This window comes from Desmodus rotundus, chromosome 6, assembly GCF_022682495.2.
Source record: "Desmodus rotundus isolate HL8 chromosome 6, HLdesRot8A.1, whole genome shotgun sequence".
Lineage (NCBI taxonomy): Eukaryota > Metazoa > Chordata > Mammalia > Chiroptera > Phyllostomidae > Desmodus > Desmodus rotundus.
Window position 1 is genome coordinate 16,153,252 of NC_071392.1, and position 12,173 is coordinate 16,165,424.

At 36.6% G+C, this 12,173-nt stretch overlaps 1 protein-coding gene across 3 annotated transcripts in view; it reads right to left on the reverse strand.

Moving 5' to 3' along the window:
- Window positions 1–12,173, reverse strand: part of SP4 (Sp4 transcription factor) — a 64,349-nt gene that overhangs the window by 16,136 nt on the left and 36,040 nt on the right. For all 3 annotated transcript variants that reach the window (XR_008427074.2, XM_045197323.3, XM_024562878.2), the window contains exon 4: window positions 6,216–6,444. Coding sequence is in view for 2 of the 3 variants with exons in the window: in XM_045197323.3 (XP_045053258.2) it covers window positions 6,216–6,444 (229 nt within the window). In the remaining variant the exon portion in view is untranslated. The remainder of the gene's footprint in view (window positions 1–6,215; window positions 6,445–12,173) is intronic.

Here is a 12,173-nt window from a genome sequence, read left to right on the forward strand (position 1 = left end):
TTCTTCCAGGGGGGCCAGAGACACCAAAAGGTTGGACTCCCCTGTGAGCAAGGATGCCACTGAGAAAGAAAGGTGCCACTCACTGTCTCACCTTCCAGTTCAAGAGCTATGACACAGAGATTTAGGCCAGGGGGAGAGTATACTATAAAAAGAAAACTCCAAATCTCTTCCCCCTCAAAAACTGACTCTCAAACATTTGCAACAGTGGAGAAGTTTTAGCCTCAGGGGTTTCTTAAACACAGTGGAGATTGTTGCAAAAGGTAACTGGCACTAGACAAACAGATTCACTGGAGAAACAGGTTAAACTGGAGGCTGTCTAGGTTGCCTGACAGAAGCCAGAAAGGAGGCAAGCTAGTGAGTGGGGTGCTCCAAAGTCAGAATAAATCTCCGACACAGACCTAGTGATTTTAAGCAATCTGATTGGATCAGATCGTAGAGTGATGTATGCTCCAGGGCACTGTTGAAAAACAATAGAGCAATCAGCTAGCAATTAGTGGAGCTTAATAGCTGGGTGTGGTCAGGGAAAGAGACAATTAAAAAGATCCCTGCCAAAACCACTGTCATCCCTGAGTCACACCATCAGGATACCCAACTCTGCATCCACTGAGGAGCAATAGACTTCTCAAGGTGCCAGGAGGTATTTCTAAAATAATCCAGCCAGTCCCTAAATAAGTAAGTAAAAAACAATAAGCTGGGGGAAGGGGAGGACAGGGGCAGCCTAAGGGTTGTTACAATGTATTATCTAAACTGTCCAGTTTCCAACAAAAATTGATGAGACATGCCAAAAATCAAAAACCTAGAACAAAACAAGAAAGTATGACCCATATACCCCATAAATCAGGGAAGATAAACTACCTGTGACAGCAACCAGATTTAACAAGACTTCAAAGTAGCCATTATAAATAGGCTGAAAGAACTAACGGTCACCATGATTAAAGGAGCATAATGACAATGTGACATCAAACAGAATATCAATAAAGAGTTGGAAATGATTTTTTAAAAAAACAATAGGAAATTCTAGAGATGAAAAATACAACTGAAATGAAAAATTCACTAGAGGTACTCAAGAGAAGAAGTACAGAAGTTGAACATATATCAATAGATTATGTAATCGAAAAACAAATAAGAAAAAGAACAAGGAAAAATTAACAGTCCCACAGTGTCACAGAAATGTGGGACACCAACATACAGTAGGGGTGGGCAGAACAGGGGGGAGGAGTGGAGGGAGAGGAGGGGTAAGGGAAGGAGAGAGGAGGAGAGTAGAGTAGAAAAAAATATGCAAAGAAACAATGGTGAAGACTTATTGAAAAACATTAATCTACACATGCAGGAAGCTCAACAAACTCCAAGCAGGATAAACACAGAGATCCACAAATAGATACTTTATACTAAAAATCTTAAAACCCAAGATAAGGACAAAATCTTGAAAGCAGCAGGAGAAAAATGACTCATCACTTACAAGGGAACCCCACAAAGATTAAAGGCTGATTTCTCAACAGAAACAAGTTGTTCAGAAGGCAGTGGGAAAACATATTCAAAGTACTCAAAACATATTCAAAGAAAAAAAACTCAAAAAGAATCTTGTATTCAGCAAAGCTATCCTTCAAAACTAAAGGTGAAATAAAGATATTTCCAGATAAACAAAAACTGACAGAATTTGGGGCTTGCAAACTTGCTGTGCAAGAAATACTAAAGAAATCTGTTCAGGATGAAAGCAAGTGAACCCCAAAAGTAATTCTATTGCACACAAAGAAACAAAAGACGGCTAGAACTGATAATTATGTAATAATAAAGGGCAATATAACTTCGTATTTCTCCTCTTCACTTATTTAAAAAGCAATTTTAGGCCCTGGCCGGGTAGCTCAGAGGATCGTCCTGATACTCCAAGGTTATGGGTTCAATCCCTGGTCAGGGCACATACAAGAATCAACTAATGAATGCATAAATAACTGAAACAAAATCGATGGTGTTCTCGTTCTCTCTCTCATTTCCTCTCTCTAAAATCAATTTTAATTGATCAATCAATAAAAAAGTTTTAAAAGAAATTTTATAAGTATATATAAAATGTAGTCAAGCCTACATTATAGAAATGAAATATATGTAACATATATCTGCCAAAAATATATTGTTACATATATTGTCAAAAATAGCACAAAGGAGGAGGATGAGAGCAAAGCTGTACTGGGCTAAGGTAACGACCCCAGATGGGAACTCAAGTCCACAGAAACACATAAAGAAAACTACAAGTGATACTGTTAACATAGCAAAAGCTATACATACTCACTCCCCCGTCTCTCCACTTTTTAAAAAAAAGTAAAATTAGATAAAGTAATAATTATATCAATGTATTACTGGGTTTGTAAAATTTATACTATGTATACAAATAATACCACAAAAAGAAGCAAAAGAGAATAGATCTATATAGTAGTAACCTTTCTATAACTCACTGGAATTAAGTTACTATAAATCTTAAAGTGATCGTAAATTAAGATATATATGGTAAGGCCTTGAACAACTATTGAAGAAGTAACTCAAAATAATATAATTTAAAAAGTTATTAATAAAGTTAAAGTGCTAAATTACAAGTTAAAATGCTATATTTACTTAATGCAAAAGAAAGTAAAGGAGGAATAGAGGAACAGAAGGCATAAGATATGAGAAAGAGAAAGTAAAATGACAGTTGTAAATTCAACTATGTCAGTAACATTAAATGTGAATGGATTACACAATCCAAGTCAAAGACAGATTTTTTGTCAGGTTGGATTTTTAGAAAAACAGATCCAACTGTATGCTGTCTACAGGTGACACACTTTGCATTGAAAGATAGAGAGACTGAAAGTAAAATGATAAAAACAGGTATGCCAACAACAGCCCCAAGAAAGCTGGAGTGGTGATACTAACATCAGACAAAACAAACTTTAAAGCAAAAGATGTAATTAGAGATTAAGAGGACGATTTATTAAAGATAATGGGTCAATCTATCAGGAAGATATAACAATTATAAACAGATATTCAGTTAAACAGAAGAGTAACAAGAGAGCCCCAAAACAGCAAGTAAAAACTAACAGAAATGAGGAAATAGAAAATTCAACAACAGTTTGAGATTTCAATCTCTATTTCAATGATATTTTCATAAAACAAGACCAATTACATGCCAATTGCTTAAGTAACTTAAATGAGGACAAATTTCTAGAAAGATACAAGGTACCAAAGCTGACTCAAGAACAACTACCCAGAATGAAAAAAACCCATAAAAAGAAAAGAGACTGAATCAGAAGTTAAAAAAATACCCGTAAGAAAAGCCCAGGGCTTCACTAGTGAATTCCACAAAACATTTAGAGAATTAACATCAGTTTTTCAACAAACTCTTTCAAAAATAAAACTGGAAGGAACACTAATCAACTCATTCTATGAAAGCAAAGACATTCATTGTAAGAAAACTACAAACCAATTTGTCACGAACCTAGATGCAAAAATCTTGAACAAAATACTAGCAAACCAATTCCAGCAACGTATAAAATAATTATAAACCAAGTCGGATTTAAACTTATGAATATAAAACTACTTTAACATCCATTAATCAATTAATGTAATATATACCACATTTATTTATAGAATAAAACACAAAAACTCCATGATCAACTCAACGGATGCAGAAAAGCATTTGACATAATCCAATACCCTTTCAAGATAAAAATACTCAATATAGTAGAAATAGTGCGTTTTCTTAACCTAACTTAGTGCACACATGAAAAACCCAGAGCTAGTATCATATTTAATGGTAAAAGACTGGCCACTCTTCCCCTAAGATCAGGAGCAAAACAATGATGTCCACTTTCACCACTTTATTTCAACATTGCACTTGTAGGTTCTGGACAGAACAATTACCGTAGGCTAATGAAAAAGAAACAAAAGTCAAGCGTAGAAAGGACAAAATAAAACTGTATCTGCAGATGACATGATCTTACCTATAGGAAAACACTAAAAAATTAGTAGAACTAATGAAAGTGTTCGGCAAGGCTGCAGGATCAAGATCTACAAAAATAAACAGTACTGCTAGACATCTGCAATGAAGAATTAAGAAAACTGTTCCATTTACAATAGCATCAACAAGAAAATATTCAGGAATAAGTTTAACAAAAAAGTGCAAAATTTAAACTGAAAACTACAGAAAAATATTGAAAGAAATTAGAAATGATGTAAACAAACACAAAAACACATAACATGTATTTGGAGCTGAAGACTATTTTAATACTCTTAAGTTGGCAACATTGACCTAAAGATTCAATGTCACCCCTATGAGAATCCTGTCTGCCTTCTTTATAGAAACTGGCAAACTGATTCTAATTCACATACTGCAAGTGTCCCTACGGAGGCAAAACAACATTGAAAATGAACAAGGTCAGAGGGCTCACACTTCCCAATTTCAAATTATTACAAAGCCAAAGTAATCAACACAGGGTGGTACTGGCAAAGAAAGAGATATATAAATAAATGACATAGAACTGATCATCCAGAAATAAATCTATGTGTCCATGGTCAACTGCTTTTTGACAAAAATGCCATGACCATTCAGTACATGAGGAAAGAACAGTCTTTTCAACAATGGTGTTGCATGAACCCTTACCTCACACCATATAAAAAAAATTTAAGCCCAAATTGATCAAAGACCTAAATGTAAGAGCAAAAGCTACAAAACCAAGAAAACGAGGAATCTTCGTGACCTCAGACTTGGTAATTAATTGTTGGATACAACACCAAAAAATGAAGTAACCAAAGAAAAGACTAAACTTCGTCAAAATAAAAACTTCAGTGTTTCAAAGGACATTATCAAGGGAGAGAGAACTCACATACTGGGAGAAAATATGTGCAAATCATGTATCTGATAAGGGACTTGTACCAGAAGAAAGAAAGAACCTCAATAATAAAAAGAAATAAAATGGACAAAAGATATTCATAGATATATCTCTAAAAAGATACACAAATGGCCACCAAGCACATGAAAACATACTGTAAGTCACAGGTGGCAAACACAAGGCCCGCAGGCCGAAGCCAGCCCTCCACCTTGTTTTATCCAGCCCGGTACCTTGTTTCTACCTGGCAGCAACGCTGAGCTCCTTGCCCCTAGTTAAGGAGTGGCTAAATTTATACAGTCCGAAAATTACATTCGGCCCTTTGAAGGCAACCGCGAGGCCAAAGTGGCCCCTGGTGAAAATGAGTTTGACACCCCTACTCTATGTCATTAGTCATCAGAGAAATACAAATCAAAACTACAATGAGATACCACTTCATACCCACTATCATAGAGATAATCAAAAAGTCAGATTATAACAAGTGTTGGTGATAATGTGGAGCAATCAGGACCCTCATACATGGCAGGTGGGAACATAAAATAACACAGCCACGTTGGAAAACGTTCTGGCAGTTTCTCAAACAGATCTAGAGTCACCATTATGAACCAGTAATTCCAATCCTAGGTATATGCCTAAGAGAATGAAAACATATGACCTCACAAAAAGATGTATAAGAATGTTTACAGAAGTATAATAGCCAACAGGTGGAAAATGCCAAATGTCCATCAACTAATGAGTGGATAAGTAAAATACTGTATAGACAATACAACAGAGTATTTTTGTTCATTAAAAAAATAAGGTGCTAATGAATACCATAATACAGAAAAAACTTTCAAAATATGCTATGTGAAAAAAAACAGTCACAAAAGACCACATATCATATGATTCTGTTATGTGAATATTTAGAATAGGGAAATCTATACAGACAGAAACAGTTTCAGTGGTTGCCTAGAGCTAGGAGAGTTGGTAATGAGGGGGTGATGGTTAAGAATACAGGGTTTCTTTTGAGGGTGACAAAAATGTGCTAAAATTAATTGTGGTGATAGATACAGAACTCTGGAAATATATTCAAAACTACTGAAATGTATACTTTAAATGACTGAATTGTATTGTGAGTTTTATGTCAATAAAATTTAAACTTTTACATGTTAAACGAAAAAAGTAAATAATTGCAAAAAAGTATAAGGTACAAGGTGGAGAACCATTCCTAGAACAGCTCAATTTAATCCCCTTCACGACAATACTATATCTCAACTTCTGGACTAAAAAAGCAAGCGATGTTCTAATGATCTAAATACCCAACCAATGGCTTGGTTTAACTGTTTTATACACCTTCCAGAGAGTTGGTAATCCAGCATTTACCTTCCTTCTCCTTCCCTACAGTTAGGACAGGAACAGGCAACTCTTCGAAGCCTCTTGCCAGGCTGTACCTCTTGATCAGAAGCTTGCTGGCCTTGCTGCAAATGCACTTGTGTGAGTTGGTCAGGACTAACAGCACCTATCGTAGCATTAGCAATTCCTCCAACTGCTACAGTTACAGGAGCTATTGTAGCTTGTTGGACTTTGACTCCATCTTGTCCTTGCTGCTGACCTAAAAATAGGGAGAAAAAGAGTATTATGATGTTTTCTACTCCTCAAGAAAGAAAAAACTAACTTTAATGTGAACATTATAAAGCTAACCATATTTGTTTTAATAGATAATTTATGTAAAATGCAAAAGCAAAGGGGTTAATAATTTATACTATACCAATCCTCCTAAAATATAATTATTTTTACTTTAGTAGCTCAGGTTGCTTCTATATCTGGTTGGTACGTCTACATACGTAAATCATTTAACCATCTTCTGGCTTAATTTCTCCATCTGTAAAATGAAGATAATAATACTTGCCACCTACCTACCTCACTGAAGTGTTGTGAGGATTCATGAGACATTATTTGAAAAGCACTTTGAGATCCTCAGATGAAAGATGCTATATAAATACAAAGCATTATTATTATTTCCACAGTAAGCAACATATTTTATTCGCTCCAAGAAAATGAATGAAAAGTAACTAAAAAGATTAAGTTTTATGAACACCTCTCATTCCGAAATACTTCAAATTAAGCAAACATTTCTTTATTGATCAGTTTTTCTTACACACAGGAAGTTAAACAGTTTTGCAAAATACAAAACCATCCATGTTCATTACATACTGTTATTATAATCATAAGACAGACATTTAGGATATTATTACTTTTTCACTCATTTTATATCGCTTACACTTCACCTCTCAGGTTAGCACTTCTCTCAATTTGGCTTCTTCACTGAGCGAAAAATATAATAAATAATACATAATATGACAAATAATAGCTATTTACATGGCTTAAATTGATCCTTATGTGTGTGTGAGTTTGCTGTATAATTATCCTTTTTTCAACAGTCTACTTTCTCCCCATCAACTGTGGACATAGAAAGTATATGAATGGACCAAAAAGAAAACACCTATTTATAAGGGAATGCTCCCACCTCAGAGAGTCGATATAAGAATTAAAAGTTAATTTTTACAAACCCCTTATCACAGTGCCCAGCACAGAATTGTTCATTATATGTTAGCTATTATTAGCAGAAATAAACATGTGAGTACTAGATATAAAATAAAAGGGCTAATTTTAAAGCTGCATATGTAGTACTTTAACCGTGTATACAACGCAGAAAAGACCAATTTTAGCAAGTGGGAAAATAGCACACATTTTCCAAACAAAATCAAACCTCTCTCTCTGCCAGCCAAAAGTCAGTCTCACTCTCCTTATGTATGTGCAACACTTGAAATCTTTGAGCACTGATTAACTACAACACAAATAAAAACTATGTGTTTTGTCACTGTTCTAGTAAAAATACACATTTTAGTTCTCCTAAAGTTTTAATTTTTGTCCACCTTTGAATTAGCATGGTGAGATAGGTAAAGCAATGCAAGTAAATTCATGTCCCCTTTGGTGACTGTCCCTGGAGATCCCCAGTTTCTTCAACTCGAACAATGCTGACCTCCCTAAAATTCCTGTCCCCTATGTACTTTACAGAGTTGCTCATGAAGATCAAGTTGATTCCTAATGGGTAAAGGGTTTGTAAATCGTAAAGCAATACATAAATCTGAAGTATAATTATTATACCTCATTGTAGCTTTTGAGCACATGTTAACTTACGTATCGACTATGACCAAGGCTAATAAGCAAACTATTCAAACTACCCGTGTATCTGGAAGCACAGGGATGCATACACTCCCTGTTTACTGCAAAAATGCACTGCTGGAAACAGGAGTTCTGTCTGAACCAGCACTATGCACAGTCTTTATAGCTTTGTCCCTATAGAGTCACAGGTATTTTAAGTTGGAAAGTATTCTTTACATCCCCTGAAGTCATGAGATATTTCTGGCTATAAAAATTTTCCAGCTACTGCCCATACAATAGTTGGTCATTCCTTTCAGGTTGCAATGATATTAAGATACCTTTCATTATGTCAGAAAACTTCCTGGGATCCCGGCTATTCATTCCCCTCAGATCCGCTGACCACCTCCTCGAGCCTCCACACGCTAAGCATTTATTTGTTCAATACCTAGACAACTTGGGAAGTTATTTCAGTGAATACTAAGCAAATCATATCTGAATTTATATATTCAAGCCTGACAACTAACTCTCTTGATTTCTTCACCTAGATGCCCCAGACAGTTCAAGTTCAACATACCTCAATACTACTTTTACTTCCACTGCTACCTCCTTACCAAGGCCTCCAAGGCCCTGCTCAAGTTAAACTCTACCAACCTCTCAGACCTCTTCGCGCGTTAGTCTTTCCCTTGCTCACTATGCTGCTGGCACACTGAGCTTTTATTCTGGCATCAAACATATCAAGTTCATTCCCTTCCTAGGGCCTCTGCATATACTCTCCAGTCTAGGTGGGGATGCCTTTGCACCCAGATCTTTGCAGAGCTGACTTTTTAGTAATATTCTGGCCTCAGTTCAAATCTCCCCTCTTTAGAAATGCCAATTCCTGATCATATCACCTAAAATGGTTCCCCGTAGTCCATTTCTGTATCATCACCAAGTTTTGTCTTACTTGCCTTAAATTATCTTTTATTATTTTTCCCACCTTCACCTCACTTCTGAATGTTGAGTGCCATGAAAACAGGGACGTTGCCTGTTGTGTTCACTGCTGGATCTCCAGCACGTGCAAGTGTCCAACCTATAGTAGCCATTCAATAACATAAGCTTAATATAGGAAAAGCTTAAACATGAATTCATCCTCAAATCTTGCCTCTACTAATATTTCCATTTTGGTAAGTGTTACTACCATTCTTCTTCTTACACTCAAAACCTTAAAAAGTCTAATTTTAGCTTACTTCTCCTTTACTCATTAATGATACCCATGTGATAGCCAAGTTAAAAGGTACATAATAGCAGAGTAGCTCTTGCCCCCCATATTAACTTTCTGTTGTCAATCAGGACCACCACCTTAGTCTCGGTTCTTGTTACTTCGTGCCTCTACCAGCCTAAGAATCAGGCTACCTATCTCATCCTTCAAACTGCTACCAGGAAAAAAAAAAGTTTAAATGCTGTTCTGATCATATCACTTCCATGTGCAAATACTTTCAATCATTCCCCATTGACCGAAGTCTGGCATTCAAAGGACTCCACCCACCTCAAAGACTTCACTCCTGGTTCACGGACTTCCTCCTAATGGCCAGATCCAATGTCATTTTCTCAATGACCATTACAGGAGTGCTCTGCAGCATTTGACACCACTGACCATTCTGTCCTTCTTGAAAATTGACTGACTCCCTACATTTTCAGAAATCCCTTCTTCTCTGTTAGCTCTTATCATCATTTAAACATAAATTTAAGGCACATTCTTAAAAAGATTTATCTATACTGGTTACCCTTACTCATGTCCCATTCTCTCCTCAAACTACTGTAATTTGAGAGAACTAACAATTCTTTGTTAGTAAACCCAAACATATTCTTCCCTCTGATCTTATTCACCTCTCTGGAGCAGCTGGAGCTGCTAATCTCACTGTTCCTGAAATACTCTCCTCCTTGTATTTCTGATACTATTTATTCACCACTGGTGTTCCTCCTCCTTCTCTAACCACACACATACAAGCTACTCCTCAGGGTTCTGACTTCCCTTATTCTAACTCTCTCCCTGGGTTAGCTCATCCACCTGCATAACTTTTATTACTACTATGTGTATGTAAACAGCTGTCTTCCAAATCTGTCCCTTCTGCTCAAATACCCCTCACGAGTGTCATACCCTTCTTTGACATCTACCAGGGAACATTTCTACCCAGATTTTTCATAGGTAATCTGTCCAGGAAGCAACAGGTTTCCCACTCTCTGAAACTAGCTCTTTCTATTCACTGTCCAAATAGAAAACCTGGAAGTCATTCTTGACTCCCCTTCATCTACCTCAACAACAGTAACCATCATTTTATGCTTACTTTATTAAGTGTCTGACATACATTATTTTATTAACTCTTCACATCCCTTTGGCTGTCCAATTTTAAGTTAGGAAAATGAGGTTCTGAGATGTACACAGACACCCAAGGTCACAAAAAAGTTAAGTGACAGCTGGGATTTGAACCACTTCTAGCTTACTCCAAATGCTCTTTTCACCATATATATCACGTATGTTGATCAGCACCCCTTGTTGAATCTACCTTTTCAAAATGCCTCAAAGTTGTCCATTTCCTTCATCCCTGCTGACTGTATATTAATGCAGGTCCTTATCACCATTATACCAGTTTTGCCCTTTGCATTCTCCACACTGCAGATACAAACCGATTCTCCCCAAGTCAGTGGGCCCTCAGTGAATTCACAGGTCAGCGCTTGTTAGCATAAAGGTCTTCATAATCTAGCTCCTGCTTACTTTCATAGCTGCATCTCTTGGCACTCCTCCCTCACTCCCAGTGTCAACACCAGCCACACTGAACTATTTTCTCTATTGTTCCACGCTTGACTGACTCTGGGCCTTTGAGTAATATAGTGGAAGCTAGTACATTCTCTCATCCCAAATCTCCATCTCCTTTGGTCTGACAAAAGCCAACCCACCTTATAGAACTCAGTTCATGTGCCATTCCCTTCCCTCAGGTAGGGAAGTCTTTCTGCTAAAAGTTTCTCCAATCTAAGTCACATACTTCTTTCCTATTTTCCTATGGACAAATGTATGGTGAATTCATTCTGCAAATGCTTATTTATGTCTTTCCCACTAGGTCTTATACTGTTGTGTTTGAGGATCTACATAGACCTCCCTTCATTTTCCATTCTGAAAAGTGTATTGCTTGGGTATGTTAACACTTATAAACAGCCCTAACTGGCGTGGCTTAGTGGAGTGGGTGTCATTCTGAACACCAAAAGGTCATTGGTTCGATTCCTGGTTGGGTCACATGACTGGGTTGAGGGCCAGGTCCCCCAGTTGGAGGCGTGCAATAGGCAACAATGGATATTTTTCTCCCTCTCCTTCTCCCTCCCTTCCCTTTTCTCTAAAAATAAATAAATAAAAACTTTTAAAAAGATACTTCTAAACAAATGATTGGCCCCTGTGGTAATGGATGCTGTCACTGTGTTGAGCTAAAATTATTATAGGAATTTCTCCTAAAGTGTAATTTTTAATAGGATTAACTGGACATAACATGACTTTTTAACTAGATGATTACATTTGCATGACTGAGACTACTACTAGTTATAATTCAGTCAGGAGAGTAAAAACTGTAATAAAAACTAAACAGTTTGTTGAAATGACTTTGTGTTTGTCAAGTAATAATTGATGCTAAAAATGTTAGAATCTGTGCCAACAACAGTGCTGGTGATAATGGAAAAGATAAATCACTATAGAAACAAACTGTATTTATAGTTACACAACACTTTTATTATTGAAATACCTGGAGAAAAGTTATTTATTAAGCTCTTCTGAAACTCTGGCTTCTAACCTTTCTGTTACCACACTGAAACTTTTAAAGCATAATTTTACAAATAACATGAATTTCTAGGTAATGTAACCTTATTCTTCCATACTGCCAGAGGTTTAAACAGAAACACTACAAGGCTGTTTGGAGCAACGAAGCCATTCTTTCTTATTCCTTTCTCTTTTTCTTCTGTTCCCTTTTTTCAAGTATAGAAACTGGGCCAAGGGTAATGGTGGGCAGTTGGTTGATAGGTGGCCTATTAGACTGCTAGATAAGAAAATCCGGATGGGTGTTTAGGAGGAACTCTTTGTTTCTTGCACATTTTCCTTTAGCACTAACTGGTGTGGTCTTTTGTCTCAACACAGCAGTCAGATTTGAGACTTGTATG